Source organism: Leucoraja erinacea, chromosome 7, assembly GCF_028641065.1.
Source record: "Leucoraja erinacea ecotype New England chromosome 7, Leri_hhj_1, whole genome shotgun sequence".
NCBI lineage: Eukaryota > Metazoa > Chordata > Chondrichthyes > Rajiformes > Rajidae > Leucoraja > Leucoraja erinaceus.
This window is the reverse complement of record NC_073383.1, coordinates 20,797,702-20,816,323: the sequence shown is the minus strand read 5'-3', so window position 1 is coordinate 20,816,323 and position 18,622 is coordinate 20,797,702. Positions and strand designations below refer to the sequence as shown.

Genomic DNA, 18,622 nt, shown 5'->3' with positions numbered 1-18,622 from the left:
TGTGGGGTGGGGGGTGTGGCTTGGTAGAAGGGGCATAATTGTCTTGTTTATTTAGCTAGTGTTCTGATAAAATGTCAGGAGTAATCATGAGCGTAACATTTCCAACAAGCCAATGTAATTGGGCAGTATAATAATGTACAGTATTCTTCAATTAAAAAATAATAATACATCCAAGATTGGTAACCTGGCCAAGTTTTATTAATTCAGCTGAACAGAGATGCAAATATTAAAATATCACTTTGATGTGTTTAGTTCACAGACTGAGTGAATATAAATAAAAAATGACTTAAAAAATCTATAATGAAGCGTTCAATTTCATTGCTGTGCACCCATCGGTTTCTTAGTAAATTACATTTTTAATATTGCAAAAACATTTTAAATGTGCCTACTGTGACTGTACACCTAAAAATAAATGCTGAAATAACAGTCTATGGAGTGTAGAAACCTCAGTCTAGTGAATTAAATCTTAAACCAACCTAACAGATTAAATGTAAAAGCACTAAGGTAAGTGTTTTTTCCCAGAACTACCCCATGTTTAAAATTCCGCTGTCTTCTGTACAGGTTCCGTTGATTCTATCTGGATTGTGCTGGCATCAATTATAAGAAAATAAGTGACATAACACCGCCTCGGTATTAGTTTAAGCAACATTTGCCTGGAAGTTTTTTTAAATGATATTAATGAGTTGTTAACATATTGAGCATGTAGATGATATGATTAGTAAGATTGCAGATTATGTGAGAGTTGGCAGTGTTGTGTATCGAGAGCAAGGTTCTTTACATTGGTATCTAGATCAGTAGGAAAGTTGGGCAGAGTATTGACGGATGGAATTTAATCCTGACCAGTGGTGGCACGGCGGTAGAGCTACTGCCTTCCAGCACCAGAGACGCAGGTTCAATCCTGACTATGGGTGCTTGTCTGCACGGAGTTTGTACATTCTCCCCGTGACCTGCGTGGATTTTCTCAGAGTTCTTCAGTTTCCTCCTACACTCCAAACACGTACATGTTTGTAGGTTAATTGGCTTGATGTAAAGGTAAAATGAGCCCTAGTATGTGTAGGGTAGTGTTGATGTGCGGGGATCTCTGGTCGGTGTGGGCTTGGTGGCCCTATGGGCCTGTTTCCATGTTGTATCTCTAAAACAGTGCAAGCCGATGCACTTTGGGAGGTCAAATAACGGATTACATCTACAGTAAATGGTTGGGTGTTAAGGAGTGCAGATGAACAGAGGGAGCTTGGCGTTCATGTCCATAGTTCCCTGAAAGTGGTAATATGGGTTGATAAAGTAACATAGAAGGCAAATGGCATGCGTGCCTTCACAAGGGCATGGAATATAAACTTTGGGCCCTTCTGTTGTAAATATACAGAACACTGGTTAGACTGTACTGGAATATTGTGTGTAGTTCAGGTCACCACATTACAGGAAGGCAGTGCTTGTACCACTGTAAGTGCTGAGAAAATTCACCAGAGTATTGAGTAAGATTGGAGGAACTCAGTGGGTCTGGTAGCATCTGGGGAAGTAGTGGGGATACAACTTTTCCGATCGGCTCCCTTGCTCAGACTTGAAGAAGGGTTGCAACCCAAAATGTCACCTGTCCATTCTGTCCACAAATGCTGCCTGACCCACTGAGTTCCTCCAGCACTTTCTTGCTTAATTTAGTATAAGTTTAGTTTAGTTTATTATTGTCACGGGTACTGAGGTACAGTGAAAAAGTGTGTTTGCATGCTATCCATTCAAAGAAAAGGCTACACACCGATTACAATCAGTTTAAGCAACATTTGCACAGATAAGTTTTTTTACAAGATATTAATGCATTGTATAGCAATTGAGCATGTAGATGATAGTTCTGTAGATTGCAGATTAGGGGTGAGAGTTGGCAGTGTTGTGTATCGAGAGCAAGGTTCTCTACATTGGTATCTAGATCAGTAGGAAAGTTGGGCAGAGTATTGATGGATGGAATTTAATCCTGACCAGTGGTGGCACGATGGCACAGCGGTAGAGCTACTGCCTTACAGCACCAGAGACGGAGGTTCGATCCTGACAATGGGTGCTTGTCTGCACGGAGTTTGTACATTCTCCCCGTGACCTGCGTGGATTTTCTCAGAGTTCTTCAGTTTCCTCCTACACTCCAAACACGTACAGGTTTGTAGGTTCATTGGCTTGATGTAAAGGTAAAATGAGCCCTAGTATGTGTAGGGTAGTGTTGATGTGCGGGGATCTCTGGTCGGTGTGGGCTTGGTGGCCCTATGGGCTGTTTCCATGTTGTATCTCTAAAACAGTGCAAGCCGATGCACTTTGGGAGGTCAAATAACGGATTACATCTACAGTAAATGGTTGGGTGTTAAGGAGTGCAGATGAACAGAGGGAGCTTGGCGTTCATGTCCATAGTTCCCTGAAAGTAGTAATATGGGTCGATAAAGTAACATAGAAGGCTAATGGCATGCGTGCCTTCACAAGGGCATGGAATATAAACGTTGGGCCCTTCTGTTGTAAATATACAGAACACTGGTTAGACTGCACTGGAATATTGTGTGTAGTTCAGGTCACCACATTACAGGTAGGCAGTGATTGTACCACTGTAAGTGCTGAGAAAATTCACCAGAGTGTTGAGTAAGATTGGAGGAACTCAGTGGGTCCGGTAGCATCTGGGGAAGTAGTGGGGATACAACTTTTCGGAATGGCTCCCTTGCTCAGACTTGAAGAAGGGTTGCAACCCAAAATGTCACCTGTCCATTCTGTCCACAAATGCTGCCTGCCCCACTGAGTTCCTCCAGCACTTTCTTGTTTAATTTAGTATAAGTTTAGTTTAGTTTATTATTGTCACGGGTACTGAGGTACAGTGAAAAAGTGTGTTTGCATGCTATCCAGTCAAAGAAAAGGCTACACATGATTACAATCAAGTCATCCACAGTGCACAGATAAAGGGTACAAGATTCACTGCATGATATAGCAAGCCCAATTAAGGATAGTTCTGAGATCTCCAAGGAGGTGGGTGGGAGGTCAGGACCGACTCTAGTTGATGAGGAGTTATCAGTTACATGATAACAGCTAAGATGAAACTGTTCCTGAATCTGGAGGTATGTGCTTTCAAATTTCTGCACGTCTTACCCAATGGGAGAGGGGAGAAAAGGGAGTGACCGGGGAGAGACTGGTCCTTGATTGTGTTTTGCTCAAGATTCCAGCATCTACAATTTCTTGTGACTTCACCAGGATGTTACCCAGAATGGAGGATATTAGTTATGGATAGAGATTGAATATCTGCGCTTGTTTTTTCAGAACCTCTGAGTTACTGCAGCACATTGTGTCTTTTTTTTGTGTTAGTTGTAAACTGGCAACGCAATGTATACCCAATTTCTGATATTGCTGGGTTGCTGCAAGACCGGCCTTGCCGGCTCTACAAGCCTGACTCACAGCCACCGCTCAATATGCAACTGGCATCAAAGGTAGTCACGACAACCACACACGTTTCCAGAAGGTGAACTTGGTGGATTGAAGAAATTCTTCAAAGCAGCTGCTGAAAATGGATGAATGACACTAAACACAGAACCCTAGCACTCAAAGGAAGAAGAAACTATTGAAGTTTGGCTCGCTCTACCTCAAGCTGGTAATTAAGAGAATAACAAAAAACAAGTCTGTGGTAGTCGGTAGCATGGGAAGAATGCTGATAACCAGAGAGTTTAAACACAGGATTACATGGTCTTCAATCTAAATGAAGCAAATTACAAATGCATGAGGTCTGAGAAGCTATGGTGCATTGGGAAACAACATTAAATATGACCATAAAAGAGTAATAGCTAGCAAGTCAGGAACTATTACAAAGTTTGCAAGTCATATATAAATTGCTTTTGTAAGGCAAAAAAATACACAATGGGTAGCTGTGACCATCAAACAGAGTTAAAGATGGTATAAGTTTAGTATAGTTGTCACGTGTACAGAGGGAGTGAAAAGCTTTACTTTGCATGCTTTCTAGTCAAAGAAGGACTATATACAATTAAGCTGTGCACGGATATAGATAAAGGGTACAACATTTAGAGTCATAGAATCATACAGCACGGAAACAGGCCTTTCGGCCCAACTTGCGCACGCTGACCAACATGCCCCGTCTACACTAGTCCCACCTGCTTGCGTTTGGCCTGTATCGCTCTAAACCTATCCTATCCATGTATTTGTCCGAATTATCATTAAACGTGATTAGTACCTGGCCTCAACTACTTCCTCCGGCAGCTCGTTCCATACACCTATCACCCTTTGTGTAAAAAAGTTACCCCTCAGGTTCCTATTAACCCTTCCCCCCTCACCTTAAACCTATATCCTCTGCTTTGTGATTCCCATACTCTGGGTAAACTCTGTGCCTTTACCTTATCTATTCTTCTAATGTTCTTATACACTTCTAAAAGATATCCCCTCGTCCTCCTGCACTCCAAGGAATAAAGTCCTAGCTTGTTCAACCACCCTATAGCTCAGGCCCTCGAGTCTTGGCAACATCCTCGTAAGTGCAAGGTAAAATCCAATTATAGATAGTTGAAAGGTCTCCAATGAGGTATATGAGAGGGGGGCTGGGGGGGGATGGGTGGCCAGGACTGCACAGGGCATGAGAAACTATATTGGGGGTTAAGGAAATGGCAGTAAAACTAAATCGATATTTTGTGTCTGTCTTCACAAACAAAAATCAGGAAACTTTCCAGAATTTCAGAGACCCGGGACTGATCATAACTGTGCTGTCTGTGTGGAATTTCCATGTTCTCCCTGCACCCATATGGATTTCCTTCAGGTGCTCCGGTTCTTCCTGGTGCTCTGGTTCCTCAGGTTCCTATTAAATCTTTCCCCCCTCATCTTAAACCTATGTCCTCTGATTCTCGATTCCCCTACTCGTGGGGGGACTGGAAGAAGACTTCCGTGCAGGCAATCGGGCCATCTATTCTACGCGGCCACCGGTATGCGGACTTACACCAACCCTGGAGGGGATGTGCGGTGCTTACAGTGCACGTGGAGGGAGGACGGCCTGCGGCATTGAGAGGGCCGACTGGGACTACCTGGAAATTGTACCTTGTCCTTAACCTGGACCTTTTCACGGGCTTGGAGGGTGAGGTCCCGAACGGGTGGGAAATGGAGGAGGACTGGCAAAAGACTCCGTGCCAAAAGGCCCGATATATTCCATTATGATTTTTTACACACTATAAGATCAGCCCTCATCCTCATGCGCTCCAAGGAATAAAGTCCTACATCTCAGGCCGTGGTGTCCTGGCAACATCCTCGTAAATCTTCCCTGCACCCTTTCCAGCTTGACAACATCTTTCCTATAACGTGACCAAAACTGAACATAATATTCTAAATGCGCCCTCACCCATGTCTTATCCAACTGCAACACGACTTCCCAACTTTTATACTCAATACTCTGACAGATGAAGGCTAATGTGCCGAAGATCGTTTTGACCACCCTCACAACCTGTGTATCCATTCCAGATTGCTTTGGGAAACCAGGAAGGAGAAAGCTGGGGCTCTGATGGAGATCTGTGCATCTTCATTATCCACAGGGGTGGTGCCTGAAGATGCCGGGTAGCTAATGCTGTTGCTTTATTTAAGAAGAACAGCTGGGATGGACCAGGTAATTATGGGCCATTAAGCCTCGCATCCATGAGAGGGAAATTATTGTGAGAAGTTCTAATGTACATTTGGAAAAGGGATGGTCAGCGAAAAGTCCGATTAAAGATAAGGTTTCCAATGAGGTGGATGAGAGATCAGGACCACACTCTAGCTGATGAGAGAACCATTCAGTTGCCTGTGTGATGGTCTCAAATATCACTCAATTCCCCACAGCATCCAGTCTCTGTTTGTATTCCTATGGAAGCTTTTCCAAGGTTATTTGAATTTAACTATGAATCATGGTTTCAACCACAGGCTGTTGGTTGATACGTTGCAGACTTCAAACATGCTTGACTTTGTGCTGCCAGTCCCACTGAATTACTCCAGCATCTTGTGTCTATCTTCAATGTAAACCAGCATCTAACTTCCTACACACTTGAATTTGGAGATGTGTAGGAAGGAAACTGCAGATGCTGAGTTAAACTAAAGATTGACACAAAAAGCTAGAGTCAGACGGCATCTCTGGTGAGAAGGAATAGGTGACGTTTCAGGTCTCCAGCTTTTTGTGTCTATCATGAATTTGGAGATCGTGATAGACAACTCAGCTCGACTGGCTCACAGATAGTTTCCACTATAAACACAAAAGCATCAGTGAAGTGGCAGTCAGAAAATGAGGCAGCCTTGAGATGCTGATAGGGTAGAATATACGATCGACACACAATAGTTATCTTCAATGTTCCCTTTTTCCCACCTTTCATTAAATTGTCACAGGCAATTCTCCTTGCATAATCAGAACTAATCCTAATGTTTAATTAATTTTGACCACATATGATATAAGGAAAATTATGACAAGTTAATCACGACTGGAAATCAAATGATCCCATGAGAACGAGGGCTTGTTATTTATGAGGTGATGATTAATACGAGGCAGTTGATCCTAACTGGAAAAGTCCCGATACACGGGAACTGGATCATGTGTGGAGCACATTTTCAGGAGGTTTAGGAACTATGAATATTGAATTCTCCAATTTGATATAACCTCTAACAACACCCTTTCTCACCCTCTTCTTTCTCCCCCACATCATTTCTCCCTCCCTCATCCCTGTGTGCCACCTGGATTTGCACCTATTTCTCCCCTCTCCCTCCCTCCCCGTTTTCCTTCCTCCAGCTTCACAATTCGCAACACTTCAATCCCTGTCTCACACCTGTTTGTTTCATCTCTGGCCTTTGTCTAATGATTTGCCAATCAACCACCCCCCCCCCCCCCCCCTTCCCTTCACCTATTACTTCCCACACTTTGCCCTGCCCCACCTCTCTTCCACTTTTCTCTCCACCCGCTTCCTCCACCTCCCCCCAATACAATCAGTCTGAAGAAGGTTGCCGACCCGAAACGTCACCAATCCAGAGATGCTGCCTGACCCGCTGAGTTACTCCAGCACTAAGTGTCTTTTTTCAGGATCAGGAAAATGTAGTTCCAATTCTCATTCAGCAGAAGATAAAGATAATTTGTTTACCAGAAGTAAACTTGTTTGATGTAAATATGAGCTAACAATATTGCAGAAATATAGAACTGCAGATACTGGCTAATAAACAAAAGGACACAAAGTGGTGGAGTGCCTGACCAGCTCAGTTACTCCAGCATTTTGTGTCCTAATGAGCTGACAATTATTCTGGCTGGACAACCTCAAGGGGAACACTTGGGATTGTTACTCTTGTAAATGTAAGTTGTTGGTGTTGTTGTGCCTGGATTGTTCTGAGAGTGAGGGCCAAGGCTTGTGATGATCTTCAGTTGTCATGAGACATCTTTTGCCACCAGTTGGGTAGGGAAGGTTTAGAGGAATGTGAGCCAAACGCAGGCAGGTGGGACCAGTGTAGGTGGGGCATCATGGTTGGCATGGGCAAGTTGGGACAAAGGGCCTGTTTCCGTGCTGAGTTACGCTGACTCTAGTTACACTGAGCAGCAGAGATGGAGAAACAGAATGAGAGCCCCTTGCACAGCCCAGCACATCCAAGAAGACGTCATCAACTACATTCCCATTGAGTATAACCCAAATGTCCAAATAGCAACAGTTCTGCACCTTAATCTGCCTCTGCCTCCCCCCACTTACCTGCATTTGGGCCCATATGCCTTTTCTATCCATATACCTGTTCAAATGTCTTTTAAATGTTGTTATAGTACCTGACACAAGTACTTTCTATTGCAGCTCTTTCCATAAACCCAGCACCCACTGTTTAAAAAGTTGTCCGCAGGGTTCCTATTAAATCTTTCTCCTCTCATCTTAAACCTATCTCATCTGGTTCTCCATTCCTCCACTCTGGGTAAAATATTGTGCATTCACCCTATCTATCCCCCTCATGATTTTACTCACCTTTAGAAGATGAACTGTATATAAAAACATAATTTCACTGTACCTCAGTACAAATGATAATAAAGAACCATTGAATCATTGAAGATCACACTTTAGCCTCCTGCGCTGCAAGGAATAATGTCCCAGCTTACCCAACCTCTCCCTATAGCGCAGGGATTATGGTGTATTGCCTCCTTCCCACAGAGCAAACGACCAGCTACACTAATCATTGTGTAGGTACTCAGGGCATCCGTCAGAAACAACAGTGTGTAGAAAGGAACTTTAGATGCTGATTTACACTGTTTGTTTGCTCAGTAATAAATATTTTGTCCAAGTTATACATGATTTATCTTCAAAGCTTTCAAGATAATCAAACAATTCTTTCATTTGTAGAAACAAAGAACTGGAGATGATGGGTTATAGCAAAGATAGATACAAAGTGCTGGAGTAACTCAAAGGGTCAGGCAGCATCTCTGGGGAAAAAGGATCGGTGACATTTGGGGTCAGGATCCTTCTTCGGGGGAGGGAACTGGAGGTAAGAAAAGGCCAGAACAAAGCAGGGCTGGTAGCGGATGACCAAGGAAGAGTGGAGATCATAAAGGCCCATTGTTGGCTGGGGGAGAGGTGATACCCAAGTGATATAAGGATGCTAACAGTGGAACTAGTAGGACAACTAGGATGGGGGAGGGGAGACAGGGAATGCAACAGTCATTTGGTTTAACAGTTCTTTGTAGCTCAGTGACAAATTTTGTGTGGTCAAATTTTCGCGAATTGTGGATAGGCGACATTTCAGGCTGGAACCCTTCTTCAGACTGTCTAGAGAAGGGTCCAGACCTGAAACGGTGTCTATGTACGTTCTCCAGGTTTGCTGCCTGACCCATTGAGTTACCCCAGCGTTTTGTGCCTGTCTTTGGCATAAACTAGCATCTTCAGTTTCTTGTTATTAGTGCTGTGAAATACCTTGGGACATTTTGCTATGTTCAAATAATACGGAAATGCAAATGTGGGTTTAATGTTTGTTTGAGATTAATTTTATGAGATTTGTAATTTCTGTATTCCATTCCACCGGTACCCCACTTAGCCCTGTGGGTGCACTCCCTCAGAATGAGGCCATTAGTTGAATGAATTCTAAAAATACTCTTTTTGGCCAAATGCCAACCTTGTAATGTGGTTTCATTGATCAAGGGAACATGAACAACATTCACAGTTGTTTCGGAGGCTGCCACGTGTTGACTTTTTTAATATATATTTGTCTTTGAGATTTTTTTTTTAGTAAATGTAATTCTCCCTTCAAGGCAAGTGTTGTAATGTTTCATATTTCTGCAGGGTAGCCTTAAATTGGATACTGGCATTTCGGGGTGCCACAGTGGCGCAGTGTTAGAGCTGCCGTCTCACAGCGCCAGATACCCAGGTTTGATCGTGACCCCTGGTGCTGTCCGTACAGAGTTTGTACGTTCTCCCCGTGACTGTGTGGGTTTTCTCCGGGTGCTCCAGTTTCCTCTCACAGTCCAAAGGTGTGCAGGATGGTAGGTTAGTTGGCTTCTATAAAATGTCCCTAATGTATAAGATAGAACTAGTGTGAATGGGTGATGTATGGTCGTCGTGGACTCAGAAGGACCAAAGAGCCTGTTTCCATACTGTATCTCTAAACTAAACTATGCAATAGAACTCTTGGATCATGTAGGAAGTGAAGCTCACTTGGCAAATGTATTCCAATTCCTTTGGGATGTAATCAGCAGGAGAGATTAAATCGAGCTAGTGTAAAATGTTGGAAGTTCAGAACACTTGGCTGTGGTCGTGGAAGCTGTGAACATGGCAATTGATATTTTTAAGGCGGAAATTGATACATTCTTGATTTGTTTGGGTGTCAGAGGCTGTGGGGAGAAGGCAGGAGAATGGGATTGAGAGGGAAAGATAGATCACCCATGATTGAATGGTGGAGTAGACTTGATGGGCCAAATCACCTAAATCTGCTGCTAGAACTTATGAACTTGGGACTTTGGTGGCAGACTGGCAGATTTCCTGCAATATTGGAAGTTATTCCTGTTAATATTCCAACACATTTTTAATTCACCTCTACTTCGTGTTTACACAGTTATAATAACCCATTTCCAGTGAAACTAAGTTTGAATTGAGTTGGGGAACTGGGGCCACAGTGTTTGAATGAGCGAGTAGGAACTGGGGGCCACAGTGCTTGAATGAGCGAGTAGGAACTGGGGGCCACAGTGCTTGAATGAGCGAGTAGGAACTGGGGGCCACAGTGCTTGAATGGGTGATTGGGAATTGGGGACCCTGTGTGAATGGGTGGGAACAAGGACTGTGGTGTGTGAATGGGAGCTGGGGCCCTGGTGTGTGAATGGGAGAGTGGGAGCTGGGGCCATACTTTGTTAATGGGTGGGACCAGGGGCTGAAGTGTGTGAATGGGAGAGTGAGGGCTGGGGCACAATGGGCCAAATGTCAATCCATTGACATTTCTGAACAATGGGATAGCGGTTTGTCAGAGTTTCACTGTATTTGGATTTCCAGAAGGAATTTATCAAGATGCCACATGAAAAGATACTAAATAAAATGTAGGGCTTTTATATTATATGAAATCTAGTAGCATTGATTTTGCATTAGTTATGTTCAATGTTCTACCTGCTCCACACTTCCACATGCAGTGAATAAATGCACCACTGAATGCTACATTGAGTCAATAGCTTTTATGGCTCTCAATGAAATCTCCATTTCAAGAGAAGTGGCACCTTGCTTCAGCAAAATAAATCATTGCACAAAACAAACCTTCCTCAGAGCGGCTCCATACTTGGGTCTAAACATTGCTCAAGATTTTGCCCCTTTGGCTTTACTTCTCAATGACAGTGGCAGAAACAAGGAACTGCAGGTGTTGATTTACAAAAAAAAGATACAAAGTGCTGGAGTAATTCAGCAGGGTCGGTCAGCATCCCTGGTAAACATGGATAGGTGATGTTTTGGGTCTGATTGATTGATTGTGGTGGGGTAAGGAAGAAAGCTGGAAGAGAGGTGGGGCAGGACAAAGTGGGATAAGTGATAGGTGGATACAGCGAGGGGATTGATTCAGATGAGAGGGCTTTTGATTCCTCATACACAAATTGGAGGAACAGCATCTTATATTTTGCTTGGGTAAATGGTACAAACATAGAATTTTCCAATTTTAGGTAACTAACCTAAACTAATCAAATGGGTGGGTGTATTGAGAGAAGCATTTCAAGCCGATAAACCAACACAATCATCTGCAATGACGAATCACTCGGGAAACGTCATATGAGTTCATTTTAAGCCACTGTACCAAATGACCTTCACAGAGGTATACAATAGGACAAAATTGATGAAGTATTCGCACCAGAAGCACAGTATTTCTCTGCTCGATTCAATCTATGCGGTTCACTTTCCGGTATGACCCATTATTGTTCACTAATACTCTGTCACTGAATCATATTGCTTTTAATCCCCCAAAAAGATGGAGAAGATAGGATAAGATGGAGAAGATAGGTTATCTGATTGTGCACTGTCCTTCATATTTCTCTGCCTCTTGTACAAACCATTCTTGGTGGCCAATAATATACTTATATAAGTAGGGGATAAGGACCATGTAACAATAATAGGGTTCGCAGGAGAGTTATGTGCAATCTGGCATAATATCTGAAGAAAACAAAATCATCAGATGAATTGATCGGGTAGACACACAAAGTCTCTCGCCCAGTTAAGAACCAGAGGGCATAGGTTTAAGGTTAGGAGGGAACGATTTAATAGGAACCCGAGGGATGACTTTTTCACACAATGGGTGGTGAGTGTATGGACTGAACTGCCAGAGGAGGTAGTTGAGGCAGGTACTATTGCAACGTTTAAGAAACATTTATTCAGGTACATGAAAAGGATAGGTTTAGAGGGATATGGGCCAGCAAGACTAGTTAGGCGGTGGGACATGTTAGCCGGTGTGGGCAAGTTGGGCCGAAGGGCCTGTTTCTACACTATATGACTCCATGACCCAAATATGACAGCTGCATATGAAGCTATTTCACATTCCCTTGTTCTGCTTCAGCGCTTCTACAAGGAAGGACATAGGAGACAGTGCCAGGAAGGTTCACTGCTGGGATGGGAGAGTTGATTTATGAGGAAGTATTAAAGGGCCAGTCCCATTTGGGCGACCTAATCCGCGAGTTCTGGCGAGTTTGCCCTCGACATACTCGCAGCATGGTCGACACGATGAGGTAGGAAGTCTTCGTAACTCTCCTTCATGCTTGAGAGTAGTCTCCGCATACTCCAGGCCTCAGCTAGGTCACAGCGTTTTTATCAATATGTTAAAAAATGCCTGTGAGTAAAAAAAGGTCGCCATGGAAAAAAATCGATATTTTTTTACTCGTAGGTTTAGTCGTAGTAGGTCGTAGTAGGTCGGCACGTTAGTCGTCGGTAATCGAGGATAGTCGAGGGTAGTCATAGATAGTCTTCATCATAGTCGAAGGGAGGTCGAAGGAGATCGAAGGAGGTTGTCTTCACTCTCCACTATTCAGTGTCCAATTTTCCCGAAGTTAGTCATAGCTAGTCGAAGCTAGTCTTCAACATAGTTGAAGGAGGTTGAAGGAGGTCTTCTACATAGTCGAAGGAGGTCTGCAACGTCATTTTTTCAAACTCTTCTAAACTCGCCAATTAGGTCGCCCAAGTGAGACAGCCCATTAATCAAATTGAGTCCATATTATTTGAAGCTTAGAAGAATGAGACGTTTAAAGTTATGAGGGAACAAGACAGGGCAATTGGTTTGAGAATGTGATGGGAATGGTTTCAGGATAAGAGATTGATCACTTGAGACTGAGGTGAGGAGAGATTTCTCAGGATTGTGAATCTTTAGAATTGCATGTTCCATACATTGTATATTCAAGGCCGATATAGGTTGATAGATTGCAGAGGCGCGGAGGGCTATGGATATTGGAAAATAGAGTCAAGGCCAAAGATGAGATCAGCCGATCAACGATTATGATTGAATCAGAAAATGGGTTTGAGGACCTGTGATGCCTCCTCATGCTATTACTTCTAATGAACGTCAGAATAATGTGCGCAAGGTGCTGTCAATAATCTTACACGATTAACAGCTAAAATGACAATGAATGGGAAAGTTTCAATTTCTCATTCCCATTCTAGTTTCCATCTCCGTTAAATATGAAGGACTGTTTAGTGTTTACTTAATCCAAGTCTAATTCTTTGTACACACCGCACAGATGGTTGGAAATAAATGAAGCTCAAAGGTCAAATTTCTTTCTTTTATTTATTCACTCTTTGGCTACACGTCGATAGTCTAGGGGTTCTATCTTTGCACATCTCACTTTTTCTCTTTCTTCCCTTTTCTCCTTCCTTTTCTTCCAACTATAGCTAAAAAGTTAAAATTGAAGCTGTACAATAACTGTATAATTTTATATGCCGTGGTTCTATTTTTGTACACTTGCTTCTAATAAAAAATATTTTTTTTTTTTAAAAAGGTCAAATTTAAACAGTTGCATAATATTCCCTCGTTTGTGGTTCTGCATTTTGCAATAATTTAGGAAAGCACATAACTTTTCAATAATTGACAACAATGTTTTGAACATTAGACTTTGTAACAGATTAAACATGCAAGCAGAGAGAGAGCTGTCACTTACTGAGGGGGTGAGTTTCAGTTCGGACCTTTCCCTGTCTCCTTGTTCGAAGAATTCACTCGTCACCAGTTCAGCAACCTGCAAGATGATCACGGATTGCTCAAAGAGAAAATATTTTCTTTGAATGCTTTACCATATTACATTTGATTCTACACTTTTGGACCCAATCTAGATTCTATATTATACACAAGTTAGAACACTGTACATTCACAGTCATTTGCTACAACTCTAACACATCTATTCATTTATGAGATATGTGTGTTTTGTAAGGGCAACATCTACTGCACAGTATTGATTAGTTTGTTAGTAGATGGTGATATGCAGCCCTCTTGAACAAATCTGGTCCATGAGATGACAGTACTCCCTCCACGTTGTTTCGTTAGGGCACTTCCAGCATTTAGATCCAGAGATAATGAAGGGCTGTTCATGTATTTCCAAGTTGGGAGAGTGTGGGAGGTGGTGATGTCTCCAAGTCCTGGAAGTCATGGGTTTTGGAGATACTGTCATTGGAGTCTTGAAAATGTACTAAAGTGCATGTAGATAATGAACAGTGCAACACTGTGCGGTATTGACGGAGACAATGAGTAGCATGTCAATGGCTTGCTTGGTTCTGGATTGTGCCAACCATGTTGGAGCTACCCTCTCCAGGAGTGGAGAATTCCTCATGTCTTTGGCTTGTGCCTGGTAAACAGTGGAAAGGCTTTGGAGAGTCAGGTAGGACATTCACTCTGGATTAGCATTACTTTAGACATTAAAGATACAGCGTGGAAACAGGCCCTTAGGCCTACTCAGTCCATGCCAACCAACAATCCTCCCACACTCTGTCTAGTACTATCCTATACACTAGGGACAATTTACAATATTACCAACACCAATTAACCTACAAACCTGTACGTCTTCAGAGTGTAGGAGGAAACCGGAAAAAAACTCTACCGCTGATACCAGATAGAGTGGATGTGGAGAGGATATTTTCACTAGAGGGAGAGTCTAGGACCAGAGGGCACAGCCTCAGAATACAGGACGTATCTTTAGAATGATGATGACGAAGAATTTCTTTAGCCAGAGTGTGGTGAATCTGTGGAATTCATTGCCACAGACAGGTGTGCAGGCCAAACCATTGGGTAATTTTAAAGTGGAGTTTATAGGTTCTTGATTAGGAAGGTAGTCAAATGTTACGGGAAGAAGGCAAAGGAATGGGTTAGAGAGGGGAAAATGGATTAGTCATGGTCAAATGGCAGAACAGACCCCAATTGGCTGAAAGGCCTAATTCTGCTCCTGGGTCTTATGATCTTTTGTTGAATGTCGGAACAAGACAATGTGAAGAGCCAAGATGGCTTCCTCACTTTCCTATTTTCTCATCTTCCCATGTGTTGTCCAAGAGTGGAACTCGCTATCAAAACATGGAGGGGATGGGGGACACAATTATTTGGCGGCCACGCGCGCATGCGCACACTCACACACACGCGAGGCTTCGGAGGCTCAATCCCGCGCTAAATGCAGCTCAACTCTGCCTGTCTCACCGGGTTAACCACAGCCCTGTCTGGACTGATGGGACACCAGCGCTGCTTCTCCGCGCTGGCCATATTTCCCGCAAGTCCAGGAAGGGTTGTAGGCTCACCTGGCGGGACAGGCAGAGTTAGTTGGGTTTAGCGCTCTTTCTCTGCACTGGCCTGTCTGATTCCCGACCAAAGATCCTATAGTGGAGGATCTTTGCTGCCGACCTCTCTGGCCAACAGTGGGGGGGGCACTCGGGACAGTGCCGGAGACCCGGCCGGGATCAATCCTGGCTGTAGATGAAGCGCAGGTCTGTGCCACGTCTCCCTCCACCAATCACCGCGCTCTATCCTCAGTCCCACCCCCCCCCGCACTCCTCCCTCCTCCAATCATCGCGCTGAAACATGTCCCGCCCCCATTGCCTGCTGACCGACGTCTCTCTCCTCCAATCGGCGCCCTCGAACATCAGTCCCACCCACTGTCTCGCGGAAAGCGGAGATTTCACCAGATTTTAAAATCTGGATCACAAAAACTTGGGGGGGGGGATATCCCCCATCTCTCAAAACATGGAGGGGTCGTGTCCCCTCTGCACCCCCCGGGTTTTCCGCCCCTGATGTTGTCTGCCACGTAACTCCTTACACACAGTGGCTCTAATGTGTGTGACCTTTACACCAGATGCAGTGAGTCACGTGGTAGACACAAAATGCTGCAGTAACTCAGCATCTATGGAGATAAGAAATAGGTGACGTTTCGGATCGGAACTCTTCTTCACAAGGGGATACTGGGCCACAGTCACTGATAGGCTTCTGGTCACGCGCTGTTAGAGATCTTTTCACTAAATTCAAAATTTCAAAAATATAGAAAACAAATAGGAACAAAAACTGTTACAAATAAATTTCTGAATAAAAACATGAAATTGCTATCAATTAGGGCGGCACGCTGGAGTCCTGACCACGGGTGCTGTCTGTATGGAGTATGTATGTTCCATCTGTGACCACATGAGTTTTCTCTGGGTGCTCCCACATTCCAAAGACGTGTACGTTAATTGGCTTTGGTAAAAATTGTTAAATAATTGTAAATTGTTGCTAGTGTGTGGGATCGTGCTAGTGTACGAGATGATCACTGGTCGGCATGGACTTGGTGGGTTGAAGGGTCTGTTTCGGTGCTGTATCTCTGAAGTCTAAAGTAAATAAAGGAAAGAGGAAAATATATCTTAAAAGGGAAGTAAAACCCTTGCCTTTTATGTGAAGTTCAGTGAGATTGCAATGAGTGAGACTGTGCTAGAACCCTGTACGCTGCAACTAACTAGTAGTTCTATATGGAAGGCCATGCATCAGTGCATCCTAGTCCACACTTTATCAAATCCCTTACAGGGGTAGCCAGTCTTCCATACAAGGCAGATTCCTGACTGCAAATTGCTGTCAATCTTCACATGGTTTACAAATGCTCTCTAAGTTCACATTTTATGCTCTAAATAATAAAAATGTGTCTAGGTTGTATGGTTTGCAGCTAAGACGTAATTCAGAGTAAAACTCCGCGTATATGCAAGGCACTGACCTGTCTCGATATCTCCCATGGCTTTGTTACTGCCCCCAGGTCACAGGCAGTCATCAGCATTGACCTACAATGACAATACACATTTTCATCAGCAGCCATCTATGTCACTGCACATCTGTGTGGAACTTTAGCCAGACGACTGATACATCCTGATGTATTTTTAAATGGTTTGCTGTGTTTGCTTGTGCACTGCCACATGTATGTATCTCATTAAATTTATCGTTGCAGTGATTTTAAAGTAGGAGAAATTGGCTTATTCCCCCCGCCCCCCCCCCCACCCCCCAATCTCTCTCTCATGATAATAATGTGTGGGCATTGAGGTGGGCTAATTCCTCATCCACTCACTGCAGTGCGAGCAGCGTGTCACGTTGGTGCTGTCTGATTTTACAAAGCAGTGCTGTGTGATGGCACTGTTGCCTGTGCTGTGTTTGATAGGCACTTGGTCAAACATCTGCTTATCAACCTCCCCAACCTCATACATATCAGTCCATTACCTTCCAGACCTGATCTGCTCCACTCTCTTCCAGGTTTCTTCCCCCCCCCCCCCCCGACCCCCCCCCCCCCCCCCCCCCCCCCTGCCACCACTACAATCAGTCTGAAGAAGAGTCCCAATCCGAAACAGCACCTGTCCATGTTCTTCAGGGCTCGTCTAGGGAGGCTATTTGGGTGGAACTGAGAAATGGGAAAGGGGTAGCAACACTTATAGGGGTGTAGAGTACAGAATCTTTATGTCCCTGTTCGGTTGAAAAGAAATAGTAAAAATAGGAAAGAGCCATGGTTTTCAAGGGAAATTGGACACTTGGTTCAGAAAAAAAGGGAGATCTACAATAATTATAGGCAGCATGGAGTAAATGAGGTGCTTGTGGAGTATCAAGAATGTAAAAAGAATCTCAAGAAAGAAATTAGAAAAGCTAAAAGAAGATATGAGGTTGCTTTGGCAAGTAAGGTGAAAGTAAATTCAAAAGGGTTTCTACAGCTATATTAATAGCAAAAGGATAACGAGGGATAAAATTGGTCCATTAGAGAGTCAGAGTGGACAGCTATCTGCAGAGCCAAAAGAGATGGGGGAGATATTGAACAATTTATTTTCTTCGGTATTCACCAAGGAGATGGATATTGAATTATGTGATGTAAGGGAAACAAGTAGATTAGCTATGGAAACTATGAGATTCAAAGAAGAGGAAGTACTGACACTTTTGAGAAATATAAAAGTGGATAAGTCTCCAGGTCCGGACAGGATATTCCCTAGGACATTGAGGGAAGTTAGTGTAGAAATAGCAGGGGCTATGAAAGAAATATTTCAAATGTCATTATAAACGGGAATAGTGCCGGAGGATTGGCGTACTGCGCATGTTGTTCCATTGTTTAACAAGGGGTCTAAGAGTAAACCTAGCAATTATAGACCTGTTAGTTTGACGTCAGTGGTGGGCAAATTAATGGAAAGGATACTTAGAGATAATATATATAAGCATCTGGATAAACAGGGTCTGATTAGGAACAGTCAACATGGATTTGTGCCTGGAAGGTCATGTTTGACTAATCTTCTTGAATTTTTTGAAGAGGTTACTGGGGAAATTGATGAGGGTAAAGCAGTGGATGTTGTATATATGGACTTCAGTAAGGCCTTTGACAAGGTTCCTCATGGAAGGTTGGTTAAGAAGGTTCAATGGTTGGGTATTATTGGTGGAGTAGCAAGATGGATTCAACAGTGGCTGAATGGGTGATGCCAGAGAGTAATGGTGGATGGTTGTTTGTCAGGTTGGAGGCCAGTGACTAGTGGGGTGCCACAGGGATCTGTGTTGGGTCCACTGTTGTTTGTCATGTACATCAATGATCTGGATGATGGCGTGGTAAATTGGATTAGTAAGTATGCAGATGATACTAAGATAGGAGGGGTTGTGGATAATTAAGTAGATTTTCAAAGTCTACAGAGAGATTTATGCCAGTTGGAAGAGTGGACTGAAAGATGGCACATGGAGTTTAATGCTGAAGTGTGCA

General features: G+C 43.4%; 1 protein-coding gene across 1 annotated transcript in view; it reads right to left on the bottom strand.

Moving 5' to 3' along the window:
• Positions 1 to 18,622, bottom strand: part of pde11a (phosphodiesterase 11a) — a 165,578-nt gene that overhangs the window by 12,332 nt on the left and 134,624 nt on the right. Inside the window, exons 17-18 of the mRNA XM_055637901.1 lie at positions 16,625 to 16,688; positions 13,577 to 13,651 (exon numbers count right to left, since the gene is read on the bottom strand). Of these exons, the coding sequence (XP_055493876.1) occupies positions 13,577 to 13,651; positions 16,625 to 16,688 (139 nt within the window). The remainder of the gene's footprint in view (positions 1 to 13,576; positions 13,652 to 16,624; positions 16,689 to 18,622) is intronic.